The sequence below is a fragment of the Myotis davidii genome, unplaced genomic scaffold (genome assembly GCF_000327345.1).
Source record: "Myotis davidii unplaced genomic scaffold, ASM32734v1 scaffold827, whole genome shotgun sequence".
Lineage (NCBI taxonomy): Eukaryota > Metazoa > Chordata > Mammalia > Chiroptera > Vespertilionidae > Myotis > Myotis davidii.
Window position 1 is genome coordinate 1,125,122 of NW_006297815.1, and position 18,871 is coordinate 1,143,992.

General features: G+C 45.3%; 1 protein-coding gene and 1 pseudogene across 1 annotated transcript in view; one reads left to right on the plus strand and one right to left on the minus strand.

Moving 5' to 3' along the window:
- Positions 1-5,189: 5,189 nt before the first annotated feature.
- Positions 5,190-6,876, minus strand: LOC102770811 (annotated as a pseudogene).
- Positions 6,877-7,146: 270 nt separating this feature from the next.
- SLC13A3 (solute carrier family 13 (sodium-dependent dicarboxylate transporter), member 3) overlaps positions 7,147-18,871 on the plus strand; it is a 65,548-nt gene continuing 53,823 nt past the window's right edge. Inside the window, exon 1 of the mRNA XM_015570362.1 lies at positions 7,147-7,316. Coding sequence (XP_015425848.1) covers positions 7,206-7,316 — 111 coding nt within the window. The 5' untranslated portion in view covers positions 7,147-7,205. The remainder of the gene's footprint in view (positions 7,317-18,871) is intronic.

Consider the following 18,871-nt stretch of genomic DNA (forward strand, 5'->3'; position numbering starts at 1 on the left):
GTGTGTATCACTCCACCGTGCCCTGGCTGTGTGACCTTGGGCAAACGTCTCAATCTCTCTGAGCCTCAGTTTTCTCGTCTGTCCAATGGGCCTATCTAGTAGGGAATGAAAAGAAATGGAGATCAAATCATCCATGGACTGTGGACGTTCTTTAAGAATTCCCTCCCACATTCTACTTCCTTTTCAGCGGCAAGGGGGAAGACACAGAGAGGAAGTCCGTGGTGCAGCCTGGGGGCCATTCTCCTCCTGCAGTTCTAAGCCACCAGGTAGAGGACTCATGCCTTTTGGACTCTCCTTCCTCTAAGAAGCTCTTCTCCAGATGAGAAAGGTAATAGTTAACCATTGCAATGGAACAATTGCTCCAGAACCTAATGACCTAATGACACCAAACAACTACTTACTATGCTCACAGATTATGTGGGTCAAAAATTTGGACAGGGCAGTAGGGGGATGTCTTATCTCTGATCTACCACATCTGGGGCCTCAGCTGGGTGTATGTGGGGGGAGTGGGGGGAGGCCTGGAATCCTCTGAGGCTGATTCACTCATTCACCAGTTCCTTGCCGCCGGCTGTTTGTACGGAGACTTGGTTTCTCTGTGTGTGTGTGTGTGTGCGTGTGTGTGTGTGTGTGTGTGTGTGGGTGTGTGTGTGTGTGTTTCCTGGTTTAGTTTAATCATCAAATATGGTGGCTGTTTCTAAGGTGAGAGTCTCAAGGGTGAAGGAACCAGGTAGAAGCTGTACCCTTTTCCGAGCTCAGCCTTGGAAATGTCTAGCATCCATCTGCCGTGTTCTATTAGTGGGCTCGTCACAAGAGGTGGAGACAGAGACACGCCCTCCACTCCCCACCCCCTTCCCGGCCGCTGAGTGGAAAGACTGCTGCTGTGAACATTCTAGTACATGTCTTTTGAGACACCTTTTTCTGGGATGCACATCTAGGAAGGGGACACACAGGCAGAATGACGATTGTTGCCCATTGCGGAACACTTACTGGGTGCAAGGGCTGTGCTACGCCCTTGCCTGTTAATCCTCCCAACATCTCTATTCTCATCCCTTTTTCAGAAAGGAAGCTGAGGCCATTGGAATGAAACCTCTTGTCCTGGGTTGCCACAGTAAGCAAGCAGCACGGCCAGGACTTGAATGTAGCTTTGTCTAATGCAGCGTGATTATTAGGATTAAATGAGATCGTACATGTGAAGAGCTGGAAGCAGTGCCTGGTACATAATACAGTCTATATTCTTGCTATATTAACAACATTCTTATTATTACTTTTGAGCCACGCCAGATGGAAGCCCCTGGGCCAGTGGTTCTCAACCTCGGCTGCACATTAGAATCACCTGGGAGTCTTTTTAAAATCCTGGTTTCTGGGCCTCATCCTCTGGAACTTCTGTTTCTTTGTTATGGGGTGGGGCCACAACATTAGTAACAAAGAAACAGAATTTCCGGAGGATGAGGCCCAGAAATCAGGATTTTACAAAGGTTCCCAGGTGATTCTAATGTGCAGCCAAGGTTGAGAACCACTGCCCTAGGCTCAGACTCAGTATTGTACTCTTAATCTCTTAGCCAGTTCCAGAGACTCTGGGGAATGGGCCCGAGTTTCTCTAATGGCAGCTGGTCCGGTTTGGAACACCCCAGCCTCCTGCTCCCAGGCCTCGAATGTCCAAAGTGCCTGCCGTGGGGCCCCTCCCTCATCCAATGCGGTCTGACACCAACCTCACTAACTACAACCTTTGATGAAACCGGTTACTGGGCTGGTTCAAGGTCAGGCCCCCAGTCTGAAAGGACATGGAGAAAGTTTCATCACCACCTGCCAGGTCCATTGGGAAATACCTTGCCCTCAGGGTTCCTGGAATCCTGGAAGCGTGACCCAGCTAGGAGGCGATTGCGGTGCCCCTTTCTGGGCCTTTCTCTTCCCGCCTCTCAGCTTGCCAGGTTTCAGGTCTTTGCATCCCATTTCCGGATCTGGCTGTGACTGGGTACTCTTTTCACAACAAGTTCCTTAATGTTTTTCTTGGAGTTGTTTCACGTTATAAACTTAAATAGGTTTAACTTAAAATGAGGATTTTTAAAAAAATAAACCATGGGCTTTAAAAAAAATACAAAAATCACCTGCTCTAAGTTAAAAGTAATTATAAGAATAAATAAAATAAAAACCAATCATTACTGTCCAATGTTGTCCAACATGTCTGGCTCTAGAGCAGAGGTTCTCAACCTTCTGGCCCTTTAAATACAGTTCCTCATATTATGACCCAACCATAAAATTATTTTCGTTGCTACTTCATAACTGTAATGTTGCTACTGTTATGAATCGTACTGTAAATATCTGATATGCAGGATGGTCTTAGGCGACCCCTGTGAAAGGGTCGTTCGACCGCCAAAGGGGTCGCGACCCACAGGTTGAGAACCGCTGCTCTAGCGCCTTCTCTGGCTGTTACAAGTGCCGAGGTGTATAGGGATACTAACACCCAACTGAGACGCTCTCCGTGGTGTAATAAAGAGTTAAAGGAAACTGACACAGGGAGTACTTTCCCGGGATTAAATGTTTTTATTTAAATGCTGTGTAGTACAACATAAAATAATGTGTATTTCTTCACTGGTGTACTCCTCACACCATGAGAAATATTCCACCATCTCACTGGATTCCGACAACAGCTTCTTTCTCTCCAGGCCTCATCAGACTATCAGTAAGACCTGCCAGCTCTGTTGCCAACACATATCAAGAACCAAATAATTTCTCACCACGCCTGCCACTACTACTCTGGTTTCAACCACTATCATCTCGGCCCAACGGATCTTTTAAATGAAAAGCATGTCCACTAGAATAACTGTCATAAGGAGCAGTTACAAAGCACAACTAGTGTTACTCTGAACGGCGAGAGACTGGATGCTTCCTAAGATTGTGAACCACACAGGGATGTCCCTTCTCACGCCCTTGTTCAGCCAGAGTGATTGAGGCTCTAGCACGTGCAGTCGGCAAGAGAAGTAAATGAAGGGCATACAGATCAGAAAGGAAGAAATAAAATGGTCTTTTTTGTAGACCACATGACTGTCTATGTAGGAAGTCCCAAGGATTTGACAAAACAAACCTCTTAGAACTTATAAATAAATTGAGCAAAGTTGCAAGATAAACATACAAAGTTCAACTTTATTTCTGTATACTAGCAGTGAGCATATGGACACCGAAAAAGCAGTAATACCATTTATATTGCTCAAAAATGTAACACATGTAAATCTAACAAAATATGTATAGGAATTTTAGGCTAAAACTGCAAAATGCTGATCAAGGAAATCAAAGAAGATCTAAATAAACTGAGAAACATACCATGCTCAAGGACTAGATGAGTCAGCATAGTAAACATGTAAATTCTCTCCAAGATTGATATACAAGCTTAATATAATTCCTACCACCAAAATCCCAACAAGAATTTTTGTAGATACAAATTATTCTAAAGATTTACATGAAAATTCAAAGGAACTACAATAGCTGAAATATTTTTTTCACCTGGAAACAATTTATTATTAAATGGATTAAGCCCTAAATCTGTCAAACAGAAGAATCTCACACACTCATGGTTAAGATTAAATAATCCGTAGGCACATGTATGCCCTAACAACAACAGCCCCTGGTAAAATTCCCAATACGCAGGAAAGATTTAAAAATAAATGTCCAGTGCATTTAGCGTTGCCTGTAATCAGATCTCCTTTGAACCTTAGATGATAAGGTTAAGACTGACACAATTACAACTTGGAAAGGGGACAAGTAGAGAAAATAAAAACCTAGAAATTGCAGGGAGCGGGAAGTAATCCAATTAATAGCAGCATTGAAAATATGTGATCTTACAACAAAATGCATGTCAATTTGGAAGATTAATGTCTAGGGGCATTTTCTTCCCCAAATAGGGAGAAGAGTGAATGTGGAAAATTAGACTTTTTTTTTTCAATATTCCTAGAACCAAAGGCAACCACATATCTGGAGCTATTTAACTCTCCAGGGCTTGAATATCAACAAGCTCTTCCAATAATAATTATCTTAATATTTTAAATTAAAAAAAACACGGAAACAACCCTGCAATAGCCAATAAATTCAAATTCTTATCAATCAACCTCTATTTCTTACATAGTCTGTGAAAAGAAGTAAATAATTGTGCCCTTTTTAAAGATGCAGATAATTTGCCCATTGTGCAAATGAAGCTCACCTGGTCTCAACAGGCGGCACCTGCCCAGGGCAGTCAGAAAGGCAGCCAGCGCTGCATTTCTGTTAACAGTCATTCAGTTTGAAGTGCCTTCTCAGTTGGAATGAGCTGAGCCAGAACATTTAAGACTAACTAGTGGGCCAGTAAACAAAGCCCATGCCATAGAGGAAAAGGGCCTTTAGACCCGATGAAGAGTTGGCAGACCTGTTCTTTTCTTATCTCTGCTGTTCTCCAGAGAGAGATTCCTCTAAGGTGAGCCAAGTTCAGCGGCTCATTTTAATCTAGAGCTGCTCTAGGATAAGTCATCGAACTGGATTCCGCTAACTCGGTTCTCATCCCAACAGCACTCTGTCTCCCCGCCCCCCTTGGGAAGTCCCTAGGGAAGCAGATGGAGCTAATTAGTAGGACAGCCCATCAAAGGCAACGCAGGTATTGTACTAGCCACATAGGAAGGACTTCCCCACAACTGTGGCACAAGCCACAGAAGAAGTATTTTTCCCACAGAGGGTCCCCCAGTCATTGTCCTCTTTAACTCTGCCCTCCTTTCTTTCTTTCTAATTTGTATTGATTTCAGAGAGGAAGGGAGGAGGAGTGAGAGAGAAACATCAATGATGAGAATCATTGATCTGCTGCCTCATGCACGCCGCCCACTGGGGATCGAGCCCCACAACCCGGGCATGTGCCTTGACCGGGAATCGAACCGTGACCTCCTGGCTCATAGGTCGATGCTCAGCCACCGAGTCATGCTGGTTGGGCTGCCCTCCTTTCTTTAGCTCTCTGCCCTGACAACCTCAGCCTGTCTTCACCAGGTTTCTTCTCCCGGATGCAAAGTGTTTCTCTTCAGCTTACTTTGGAGAAAGGCTTATTTTTATGATTTACCCAACTAACCGTGAAATCAGGTCAGTTGGGGTAGGGGGGGAACTAAGCAAACAATCCTCTATGTCTGAGAAACAGCTGCTGGCCTTTGAGTGTCCGGCGATGCTTGGCCCAGCTGTGCTGCCTATGCGGGGTCCGCTTCATCCATTGTCATGGTGGGTAGTGTTCCTCGGCTCAGCCTCTGGCCCTGCAGGCAGCAGGCTTGTGACCCGGTGGATGCGTCTACCATCTGCTCCTCTGCGAGCCGTTCTTCACTCTCTCCCACCATCAGCTGGATCTCAGCAGCAGTCATGGGCCTGCGATTCCGCAGCTGAAGGTTTTCAGCTTTGGTCGACGTGTGGCTTTTTGTTGCTGTGAGAAGTTCCCTGACTGTCTCAGGACTCTGGCGACTGCGTGTGTTTTGACATGTATTTTAATGTCTTGGCTTACTTCTGTCCCTGTAACTTTTCTCAGTGAGCCAGAGCAGCCCCACCTAAATTTTCTCCTGTTGCTTTTTCTTAAAATACATTTTTCAAGAAAGAATAAAATGGGAGGAATCAGTCTCCCCAATTTAAAGACTGTATCTTGCAGTCATGAAGACTACGGGGTATTGGTAAAGAAACAGACAATTAGATCAATGGAACAGAATAGAGAATCCAGAAATAGATCTAGCACATATGCCTGATTGATTTTTTGACAAAAGTACAAAAGTAATTCAATGGAGTAAAGAAAACTTGTAGAACAAATGATGCTGCAGCAATTGGTCAATGATAGGAAAGAAGGGAAATTAAGAAAAAAAACAGAATCTTCAACCTAAGTATCACGCCTCATGAAAAAATGAACATATGAACTTAAATATAAACAAAATTACAAATTATCAAACGTCTAGAAAAACAAAGTGAGAAAATCTTCAAGATCCAGGGTTATGCAAAGAGTTTGACTCCAAAAGCATGACCCCCCCACCCCCAACCCTTTAAAAAAAACCCAATAAATTTGATTCCACCAAAATCACAAATGTTTGCTCTGTGAAAGGCTGTTAAGAGGATGATGAGATTGGGAGAAAATATTTGCAAACCTCATATCTGGTAAAGGACTGCTGTCTAGAGTATACAAAGTACTCTCAGAATGCAACAGCAGAAAACAAACAGTTTGGTTAGAAAATGGGTAACCGACAAGCAGAGATCATTCCCCAAAGAGGCTATGCAGATGGCCAAGAGGGTCCCAGAAAGATGTTAAACCCCATCAGCATTCATCTGCTGCTTCATGCATGCCCCCCACTGGGGATCGAGCCCCACAACCCCGGATTAAAACCACAATGCACCCCTGTCAGAGAGGCTGAACTAAAACTAGTGACACCCCACATGCTGACAAGGATGGGGGGAAACTGGATCACTGGTAGAAATGTACAGTGGTACGCACACTGCGGGAAACAGCTGGGCAGTTTCTTAAAAAAACGAAGGATGCAGCTACCACACACCCAGCAACTGCACTCCTGTGCGTTTATCCAAGGGGAAGGGGAGGACCGCTCCACGCGCGGACCCCCCTGGGGGGAAATCAGAAAACAACATGGACGGCTGTGGCAGTCACACAATAATTCTCACTGAGGGCTTCGCTGTGCCGGGCACTGTGCTCAGGCCAATATGCACATGATCCCCATTAAACTGCCCCGCGGACCTCTTGTCTGGTAGTGACCGTCTTACCGTCACCCCCGCCAGCTGGAGGCCTAAACTGAGGCTCAGAGACCGTCACTCACGCCCACGCAGCTAGCACGTGGCAGAGCCTGGATCGGAACCTGGGAGTACTAGTAAGTACTGTAGTCCTCACAGTGTCATTATCGCACAGTTCACAGGGGAATCACTGGCCGACAAGACCGCTGCCCCAGGCCCCAGCCCTGGAAAGGGCAGGCTTAACCCCGGGGCCAAGCTGCCTTCAGGGTTGGAGTCCGGTTGCTTAGTTATTGCCTGACTTTTCCTAACGTTTCCCGGCCCCTTTCATTCAGTTCCCGGCTGGGGGTGGGGGCTGGCAGCGTCCTGTTTCGCCCAGAAGTGTCCGGAGAAGGCGGAGTCCCCTCTCTGGACCCTCCCCCAGCCTTTAAGCGCGCGCGTGGGCCAGGAGTCGCAGTTCGGGGCTGGCCGGCTCCCCGACCCGCGCGGTCGCACAGATGGCGGTGCTGGCGATCTTGGCCAAGAAGGTGTGGAGCAGCCGGCGCCTGCTGGTGCTGCTCATCGCGCCGCTGCTGCTGCTGCCGGTGGTGTTCGCCCTCCCGCCCAAGGTAACGCCCCTCCGCCCGGGAGCCCGCGGTCCCGCCTCCCAGGCAGCGCCGCCGGCAGGACCCCCTCTTCCCAAGCTCAGAGGCCGGGGGCGCTGAGGTCCTAGCCTAGACGGACACCCCTCTCCTCTCTCTTTCTCCAGCTGCTGTGCACGCCCCTAACTCCTTGCTCCCTTTCCCAGCGCCTGAGTCCCACCCAGCTTTCTGGATCTTCTCACTTCTAGGGAACGATTTCTCCTTATTGAGCGCTAACCACCGGCTTGGAGCGGTTACACATTTCACCTGGTAATGACAGTGAGCACCCAATGCCCAGCTGTGTGTCCTGGAGCAAGTCGGTTCACCTCTCCGCGTTTAACGCCTCTGGGGGAAATGATAGTGCCAATCCATAGGGTTGTCGTGACTATAAGATGAGGCAATGCAGTCATACACATAATGAATGATGTTTTGATGGCATATGATATGCCATATACGATGGTGGTCCCGTAAGATTATAATGGAGCCTCAGAAATTCCTACTGCCCAAGTGAGATGTAGCCATCCGGATGTAACAAAACACACACCACGTTTAACAAACACTTACTAGGAGCAGGGTGCAGCGCTAAGCTTTTGCCTCACGTGTTTCATCTCATTGAATCCTTTTTTAAATTAAAATATTTTTATTTTTAATTACAGTGGACATACAATAGTATACTAGCTTCAGGTGTACAACCCAGTGATTAGATATTTATGTGATGGAGGAAGTTATCACTGTGATAAATCTGTACCCATCCCCACGTGTTTGTGGTGATGGAGGTGTGAACGAGCCCACTGCGCTCCCAGTCCCATTAAAGTGCAGCACTGCCGGAAGCCAATTCCGGCATGTCATAATTGCAAGAGTTTCATCAAAAGGTTGATGAAACTTGGGGACTCAACAAGGGCTGAGTCACATATGTTATTGTTGGGAATGGCTAAAGGCATTTCCCAAAACCTGAACAGAAATGATTGCTTGCTGCCAGACAGCTCAGGGCATCTTAATCTACAGGTTATTGCCTCCTACTGGCCAAACACCTGAACAGCCGTAGGCTAATTCTCCCCAGTCTGACAATGGACTCTGTATAGGAAACCCTGCCCTTTGAAGGGTTCCATCTCTGTCCAATCTCAGAGATTCCCTGCCCTCAGGAGGGTTCCCTGGTCCCATGGTCTGGTGGGAAACCCTCCACCTCGCCTCAGGACAATTTGTGTTAATAAAAAGTATGGGGTCCTGAGACAAGGAGATCTTAGTTTCCTTTAAACTAGGCTCCTCTGACCCCCAAATGCCTTTCAAAATTATGCTTCGTCTTTGGACTCTTACTTAAGTTACACCAGCCCCTTTTCCAGATTGCTGAACGCTTCTTAATGCTGGAACAAGAACCTCAGCACATGCCATTATGTACAGTACATGATACTTGATAATAAATCAGTATGCTACTGGTTTGCGCATTTCCTGTTGTCAACGTAAGAAATGTGCAAACCTGTAGAGAACTTTTTAATTGAATTTATTGGGGTGACGATGGCTTGCAAAACCATACAGGTTTCAAGTGCACAACTCAATAAAACATCTGCATGCTGCATCACGCACCCATCACCCAAGCAAAGTCTCTTTCCATCCCCATTTCTTCCTCTCTTTGTCCACCTCCACCTAGTCCAGTGATGGCGAACCTATGACACGTGTGTCAGAGGTGACACGTGAACTCATTTTTTTGGTTGATTTTTCTTTGTTAAATGGCATTTACATATATAAAATAAATATCAAAAATATGTCTTTGTTTTACTATGGTTGCAAATATCAAACAATTTCTATATGTGACACCGCACCAGAGTTAAGTTAGGGTTTTTCAAAATGCTGACACACCGAGCTCTAAAGGTTCGCCATCACTGCTCTAGTCCTACCCTCCTTTCCCTCTGGCTATTTCCACACTGTTGTCTGTGTTACGCATATACTGTATGTTTTTTGACTAATCCCTTCACTCTTCTTTCATCCAGTTCCCCCACCTCCCTCCCCTCCCACGGCTGCTAGTCTGTCCCATGTATCTATGTTTCTGTTTCTATTTTGTCCATCAGTTTATTGTGTTCATTAGATTTCAGATACAAGTGAGATAGTATGGTGTTTGTCTTTCTCTGACGGCTTATTTCACTTAGAGTAATCTCCAGGTCCAACCATGCTGTTGCAGAAGGGAAGAGTCCTCCCTTTTGTTATGGTTGTGTAGTATTAGATAGAGAATTTTTATGAGTTTATTTGAGCCAAACTGACGACAATTGCCGGGAAGCAAAATCTCAACAGATTGAGAAATGGTCATCTTACAGTTTATTTTGTAGATTAGAATCAAAGGAGTAGACGTGAGCAGGTTACATGAAATTCATTTGGTGGTAGATTGGGGAGGTGGGAGAGAGCAAACCGGGGACCAGATTTCCAGTCTCTGGCTGAGGTCCCCGTGGGCAGCACTGGTGGCTTGCGTCCCCTCCTTAGGCCTAAGAAGTCCTAGCCTTGAGGGGCAGATAGTGAGGGTAAAGGGTTGTCCTCACACTGAGGATGGCCTGTGACTTATCCACAAAGGGCTCTCTGGGTTTCAGAGAAGACTTTCGTCCACACTAGACTATACTTCTTATTGCTATTTGGGAGTGTACTTTTTCTACTTGTAAAAAGAAGTTTGCACCCTGGCCGGGTGGCTCAGTTGGTTGGAGTGTCGTCTTGTACACCAAAAGGTTACGGGTTCGATCCTGGTCAGGGTGTGTACGGGAGACAACCAATTGATGTTTTTCTCTAACATCGATGTTTCTCTCTCTTTCTCCTCTCTCTTTCTCTCTCTTTCTCGCTCTCTCAAATCAATAAGGAAACATCCTCGGGGGAGGATAAAAAAAGAAGAAGTTTGCTGTAAACAATCAATAAGCTGTTTTACGCCAGCAGTAGCTTCATATGTCTCATATTTAGTCTCCTGATTGTATTGACTTCCATGTGCTTGATTTAATCTTGTGTTGTTTGGTACTGTAGGCTATAGTACCTAGGTGTGTAGTAGGCTATACCACCTCGGTTTGTGTAAGTGTACTCTGTGATGTTCGCACAATGATGAAATTGCCGGAAGACGCATTGCTCAGAACATATCCCCGTCGTTAAGTGGTGCATGACTGTATATATAAATCTCTTAGAACTGAGCCTGGTATACAGTAAGTGCCTAATAATATACTGGTGGATTTTAATCCAGGAGCCTTGTATGATGGGGACAGCCAAGTTTAACAAACACTGGCTAGGAGCAAGGTGCAACGTTAAGCTTTGCCTACATGCTTCATGTCATTTAATCCTTTCTTTTATTAAAATATTTTTTATCTTTCAGTTACAGTTGACATACAATATTATACTAGTTTCAGGTGTACAACCCAGTGATTACACATGTATATAACTTATGAAGTGATCACCCTGATAAATGCAGTACACGTCTGCCACCATACATACATAGTTATAATACTAGAGGTCTGGTGCATGAGATTTGTGCACATAAGGGGTCCCTCAGTCCAGCCTGTGCCCTCTCACATTCTGGGAGCCATCGGAGGATGTTTGATGGCGGGGAGCAGGCCTAAGCCAGCAGTTGGACATCCTTAGCACTGCCACAGAGGCAAGAGAGGCTCCCGCACCACCGCTGCATTTGCCAGCTGTGAGCCAGGCTTCTGGCTGAGCAGCGCTTCCCCTATGGGAGTGCATTGATCATGAGGGGGCAGCTCCTGTGTTGAGCGTTTGCCTCCTGGTGGCCAGTGCGTGTCATAGCGACTGGTCATCCGTCATTTGGTCTATTTGCATATTAGCCTTTTATGCATGGATTTGTGCACCAGTGGGGTCCCTCGGCCTGGCCTGCAGGGATCAGGCCAAAACCGGCTTTCCGACATCCCCTGAGGGGTCCTGGATTGCAAGAAAGTGCAGGCCAGCCTGAGGGACCCTACTGGTGCACGAATCTGTGAACTGGGCCTCTAGTATGCATATAAGATCTTTGGTTAATCTCTTCCTGCCCTCCCCCTCCCCCTTCCCTCTGAGATTCATCAGTCTGTTCAATGATTCCATGCCTGTGGTTTCCGCTCCTGCATTGAGCATCTGCCGCCTGGTGGCCAATGTGCGTCATAGCTACCGGTCGGCCGGTCGAATGGTCAGCCAGTCAGCTGGTCACTTGGGCTTTTGTATGGAGAGATATTTCCTACGCTGTACTTTATATCCCCATGACTATTCTGTGACTACCAATTGGTACTTCTTAATCCCTTTACCTTTCAATGCCCCTCACAGGGGGAGGATTATTTACGCCATTTTCCAGAGGAGAAAAGTGAGGCTCAGAGAGATGAAGTGACTTGCTCAGAATCACACAGCAAGCAGCTGAATGGGGGTTCAGTCCCTAGCTTCTCAGAGTCCAGAACCCAAGCTGTTTTCAGACTCTCAAAGAAAGTCTTGAAAATCAAAGGAGATCCAGACTGAGGTCAAGAGTGTTGGATGAAAATCACCATCAATGGGGACTTAAAGGAGATGGGACCTTAGGTCCCTGTGGGGTCCTGAACCTGTGCCCAGTTCATCTGAAGCATCATGGGAGGGCACTAAGTTGTTTCGCCATCCGTCAATGAGATATTAAATGTTCATAAAAGTAATGAGAGGGTATGATTTAGTGCTGTGTTCCAGCACCCACCAGCAGAGGCCAGGGGAGCTGGGAGAGGTGTTCAGAGAGAGCTGCCTGGAGGAAGGGTCCCTCCTTGGGCCTAGGCAGTGAGGAGATGGTACTAGGTGGTGCCAAGGAGATCTAGAGCTAATCCTCAGGCAAGCCCTTTAGTGTGGAATTACCCAACTAGACTTTCCAATTAAACTTTCTTGACATAGAAAAGAAAAAACAATAAATGCTGGAATAGGATTTAGGTCACTTTTTCAAAAAGCATTCCATCCTAGGCCACTGGCTGACCTCAGGACCTTGGGCCAACTTCCTTTCTTCTTTGGCTCTCACTTTTCTTGTCTGTAAAAGGAGGCGATTACCTTGCCAGTTTCAAGAACTAAGATGAGAGGGTTGAGAGAGGAAGTGGCCTGCCTGGTAGAAGGATGGATGGGTCTGCTATGTCCTAGGCGAAGCTCCAGGGAAGAAGAGATGAAATGCACAGGGTCTCTCTCCTCAGCAGAGGGTTCTGGAAGCTCCTCTCTCTCTACTTTGCCCTCTAGCAAGATCTTTGAACCCAGAGGCAGATCCAGGTGTTATGGGGCCTGAAGTGTGTAGTCTTTGAGGGGCTCTATTTAAGAAAAAGCATTCAGGTTTACACATGCAAGATTGAGTATGGGGTTTGGGAAGGAGGTATGAAGCTTAAAACTTCATTAGCTGCACATTGAATCTGCTTCCCTGTGAACCCCAGCGTGGACAGGAAACGGAAGTGCCTTTAACCCCTGCCATGGTGGTAGCCGATGAGCAAGATGTCTTATGGAGTGCTTGGCTCTTACTATGTGCCAGGCACTATGCTCAGAGCTTCGCGGGCATTGTCCTATAACCAGGGAGGCAGCTGCTGTCAGCATGGCTATTGCACGCGTAAGCAAATGGAAGCTCAGCAAGGTTAGGCGACTTGCCCAAGGTCACACAGCCTGCACAAGGCCAAGAATGCAAGGTCTGTACTTCTTTTATCTCTTCCTTTTTAAATTAAATTTATTGGGGTGACATTGGTAAATATGATCATATAGGTTTCAGATGTGGGTTTCTATGTTACAAGATCTGTATTTTGTACTGTGTGCCCACCACCCAAAGTCAAATAAATCTTCTCTTGCCACCATATATTAGGGCCCCCTTTACCCCTCCTTCCCTCTGGCAACCCCCACACTGCTGTTTGTGTTCACGAGTTTCAGTTTTATATCCCACATATGAGTGAAATCATATGGTTCTTAGCTTTTTCTGACCAACTTATTTCCCTTAGCGTAGTATTCTCAAGGTCCACCCATCTTGTTGCAAATGGCATAATGTCACCCTTTTTTATGGCCGAGTAATATTCCATTGTGTATCTGTACCACATCTTCTTTATCCAGTCCTCTACCGCAGGACACTTAGGTTGTTTCCATGCCTTAGTTACCGTGAATAATGCAGCAATGAATGTAGGGGTGCATATATCTTTGTGAATAAATGTTTTTGAGTTTTTTGGGTAGATGCCCAAAAGAGGGATTGCTGGGTCATATGGTAATCTTATTAATTTTTTGAGGAACCACCATACTGTTTTCCATAGTGGCTGTACCAGTTTACATTCACATGAGTGCAATTACCTCATCTGTCTGCCTGCCTGCTAGTTGTAAGTCTCCTCCCTGAAAGCAAGGCCTGTCTTACTCACTGCTGTAAGTTTCCTCTGAGAACAGTGGAAATAAAACCAAAGCAATATGGCACTGTGGTCTAAGTGCCATGAGAGAGCTATGCCCAAAGGAAGAGGATCTGAACCAGAGTAGGGGTCAGGACACTCCAGAGGAGATGGGCTTGGAGCTGACTTTTGGAGGATCTATGTTAATGGACAGATGAGAATCTTTTGTCATTAATGCATCATTGTACTGCAGTATGAATTAGCATTTCTAACCTGGAAGCAATGTATTTCCTTCAGGGTGTTTGTTGGATGGGGAAGAAGTGGTTGGGAGGTGTCTGTGTACCACAATTCATATATCCAGTCCTCTACCGCAGGACACTTAGGTTGTTTCCATGCCTTGGTTACCGTGAATAATGCTGCAATGAACGTAGGGGTGCATATATCTTTGTGAATACATATTTTCAATTCGGGTATATAGCCAAGAGAGGGATTGCTGGGTCATATGGTAGCTCTATTCTTAATTTTTTTGAGGAATTGTCAGACTGTTTTCCACAGTGGTTGTACCAGTCTACATTCCCACCAGCAGTGAATGAGGGTTCCCTTTTTTCCCCACAACCTCTCCAACACTTGTTAGTGCTTGTCTTGTTGATAATAGCCCCTCCAACAAGTGAGAGGTGGTATCTCATTGTAGTTTTGATTTGCATTTCCTAATTGCTAGTGAGGTTGAACATCTTTTCATATATCTATTGGCTGTTTGTATGTCTTCTTGGAAGAGGTGTATTTTCAGGTCCTCTGCCCACGTTTTGATTGAGTTATTCGTTTGTTTGGTATTGAGTTTCATGAGTTCTTTATATATTTTGGAAATTAAACCTTTATTGAACTACTCTTTGCAAATATCATGTCCCATCTCTTCGGCTGCCTTTTTGTTTTGTAAGAAATAGAATGAAAAACTGTCAGATTTGTATGGAACCACAAAAGACCCCAAGTAGCCAAAACAATCCTGAGAAAAAAATGAATGAAGCTGGAGGTATCATGCTACCTGACTTCAAATTATACTACAGAGCTATGATAATCAAAACAGCATGATAAACTGATGAACAAGATAGAAAAAAACAAACAAAAAAGCAAAAAACACCCAGCATGCTATTGGCAGAGAAACAGATACACAGATCAATGGACAGAATAGAGAGCCCAGCTATAAAGCCACATGTGTATGGTCAGATAATTTTTAACAAAGGAGCCAGAAACACACAATGGAGTAAAGATAATTTTTTCAATAAATGGTTCTGGGGAAACTGGAAAGTCACATGCAAACAAATGAAACTGGATTACAGTTTGTCCCCATGTACGAAAATTAATTCAAAATGGATCAAAGACCTAAACATTAAGACCTGAAATAATAAGTTACATAGAAGAAAATATAGGTACCAAACTTATGGAGCTTGGTCGTAGAGGACATTTTATGGACTTGACCCTAAAGGCAAGGGAAGTAAAAGCAAAAATAAATGAATGGGACTATCTATCAAACTAAAACCTTCTACACAGGGTCTGTACTTCTAATCACTGCATTTTATCCTCTTCCCTTAGTTATACAGGAATGAAAACCTCCCCTGGTTCCCTACAGATCCCTGGGGAGGACCCTCTGGTGGCCCTAGATTTCACTATCTTTTACGTGGCTGACAAACTTACAAGGGGCAGGTCTGGCCTTTTGGGAGATATTAGCCTCCTTCAAAATCTCTATCAGCATACTTCAAGCATGTCCAACTCAAAGGCTAACCCGGGCCAAATAAACAAGGTTTAAGTGTATGTGGGCCACAGAAAAACAAAAGCTTCAATTTTCATAGAAACGTAGGTTTATTTCAATAGAGACATGCTGAATACAAAGGGCTGCAATAAATGAGTCATCATTAACGTAAAATAATAGAGCATTTTAACGAAAATTAATTTAATAAAAATTAATAAAATAAAAAATTTTCTTGAACATTAACTTACCAGACACTGAATAACTGCACAAATTAATAAGCGTAACGCAAATAAACCTATTTTTCTTGTTCTCCGAAAGTGAAATATTTCCTGTTGCGCACACCAAACAAGTCAGTCCAAGACTAATGACATGGCAATCGGCTGCTAAAATACTTGCTGCTAGTATTAGTGGAGAGAAACAGTGCGCCTGTGCGTAAGGCGCATAAGGGAAATGAATGCAACAAATTATAGTAATCAGCCATTAGCGAACATTGTAGTTCATTATTAATAATTATATATAAGAGGACATTGTAAAAATTAAGTTACTAAATTTTTATTAAAACTTTTTAAAATATATATTTTTATTGACTTTAGCGAGGAAGGGAGAGGAAGAGAGAGATAGAAACATCAATGATGAGAGGAATCATTGATTGGCTGCCTCCTGCACGTTGGACCGAGCCGGCAACCCAGGCATGTGCCCTTGACCGGAATCGAACCTGGGGCCCTTCAGTCCGCAGGCCGATGCTCTATCCACTGAGCCAAACCAAGCAGGGCAAAAACATTTCTTACATACCGTTATATTGGCGGGGCCGCAAAAATATTCATTGTGGGCTGCATGTGACCCGGGGGCCATGAGTTTGACATGCTTGGCATACTTAATAAATACAGACATTTATCATTATTATGTTTTTGGAGTTAATAACTGACATGTTTTTCAATCTAATGCACAATGTGAACAAGAGCATCCTTAGAGAATATTGAACAGAGAACATTGCTGTTTTTATTGATCTGTGACATTGAGAACAAACAGTGGATTTGCCAGGTAAACACAGCTTCAAGACAATCTTAACCACCACTGTAACTTCTCCAAACAAAGTCTGGTGCTTTGACAAAAATACGCTGGCCGTGCACATGCAGCTTCAAGGCAAGTGTCCGCAACACCCGCCCCCACTCTCAACATCAGATTGCCGCTTCTAAGCCTCTCTCACATAGAAATTCTGGAAGCACCCAGGCAGGTTGTCCTGCACACATATGGGTTCCCAAAAACTTTTGCAAAATTGCAGATATCAGAACAGTAGAGAAGTCTGAGTTGCTCCGGCATTCGCTGTAGGCCCCTATTTGGGTCTGTACTACCATCCCCTATAAAGACCCACCATCCCCAAACAAGTCCGCTGGCAGCCAGACTTGATACCTTTGGACAAGTTAGGAGAAGGGGCTCTTCCTCAGGCGGGTCGAGCCCCGCACTACGAGGGTGCGTGGTTCTTACTTGGGTTTTCCAGCTGGACGATGTCTCCAGACCACTGTGGCTCTGAGGTCCTAGGAGTCTGATTGGCCGAATGGGTTGGTTCTCATGCACCTGTCCCCTGGTGCCTGGTGAGCTGGTCTTCAAGGGAGGCTGGGGTTAATCTGAAGGGCAGGTGGGTGGGGGAGGAACAATTCTCACATTATGTCTTCCTGGCTCCAAACGCTGTCAGCAGGGACAAAACGAGTGGGATGCACTTCTGGAATGTGCCATTAGGGTTCCGGCTCTCGCTATGAAGAGCGCTTTCCAAAAATGGCCATCCAGGCAGTGGAGGTTTGGGGACTGGCCTTGGACAGCGAGCAGGGACAGATGAGACTGTTAACGCAGGCTTGCAAATAAATAGCAGCCCCGTGTGTTTGCAGAGAAATCTTGCCCCCTTTCCCTAATAATAATAATAATAATAATAACTTCTGATTTTTCCCCTTTTATCTTATGCTATTTTACATGCCTTTCACATTTTATTTCATTTACTCTTCCCATAAGCCATAAGAAGCAGGAATAATGATTATCCTCATTTTTACAAATGAGGAGAGTGAAGCACAGAGAAGTTAGGGAATGTTCCTGAAGTCACACAGCTACTAAATATTACTTCAGTCAGTTCTCCTCTTCTCATGGTCCTAGGTTTTGGCGGACAGGGTGGCCGGGGTTCTGAGACGCCCTTCAGCCTTCCCCTAAAAATATTTCCCTGGAAACAACAAGAAAACAACAAGCCCAGCCGTGCGGATCGAGCACCTTCTGGCCAGACACTGCCTCGTGTTTTTAACTTGTGTCATCCCGGAGAGCTCGGACAGGGAATTTGTCCACATGTACCCGCAACATGGTGTGGGGTCTGATTTGGTTTCCATCACCCAAATGCCACTCACAACATTTTTGCCAGATCCTCTGACCACTTAATTACCCATTCCTATCACTTCCCTATTTTTTATGTTAATGCCTTACTGCCCCACCTTAAAAACAAACATAAATACAATGACTTAGAAAAAATACGTTATTACGGGATCATGTATGTAAAATAAGGATCATGAATGACTAACAGAAGAAAACAAGCAGTGCATAAGTAAATACTGTGCTGGTTAATTCTGGCTCCACACAGCTCCACACAGCCTGCTTGAAGCTGAGGGCCTGAGACCTGCCCGTTCTTTGTTACAAAGGGAGGGAAGTGATCAATACAAGCTAGTACCAAACTGAGACTTTTTTTGGAGGGAAATTGAAGGAAGACTCAGAAAGGGAGTAACCTTGATGTTCTTTACTGTCCTTCTATGAGTGGGCGTGCAGGAGGCAGCAGCTCAATGATTCTCTGTCATCATTGATATTTCTATCTCTCTCTCCCTCTCCCTTCCTTTCTGGAAAAAAAAAAAAAGTATATGTTGCCCTGACCGGTGTTTCTCAGTGGTTAGGGCATCAGCCAGTGCCTCTAAGGATCTTGGGTTCAATTCCTGGTCAAAGGCACGTACCTGAGTTGCAAATTCATTCCCTGGCCCTAGTCAGGGCATGTATGGGAGGCAACCAATCAATGTGAAGCTTATTCTGATTATCCGGGTGGACCCCCCATAACCGGTACAAGAGGGCGGCATAGAGGTCAGCGTCGGAAGGAAGGCAGCCTCTAGAGCTGGAAGGCCAGGACGATCTCTTCCAGAGCCTCCAGAAGGAACCCACTTCAGCCCAGTGAGAAGGACTCAGGCTTCTGACCTGTAAAACCAGGAGAATAGCTCTGAGTTCTCTCGGTTCTTCCAGCCTGCCAAGCTTGCTGCTGCCTCAGGGCCTTTGCATTTGCCGTTTGCCCGTCATGAGCTGGATCCTTCGGGTCATTCAGGTCTCAGCTCCAATGGTACTTCCTCTGAGAAGGGCTCTCTTCTCAAGAACACTTACCCACAAAACTCTTTTTAAAACAGCCTCCTGTTTTATTCCCTTCGTGGCTCATCCCAATCAGAAATGATTGTTATTTGTTCATTGTCTGCCTTCTCCACTTGGCTGTGAGCAATTTAAGGGCAGGGCCC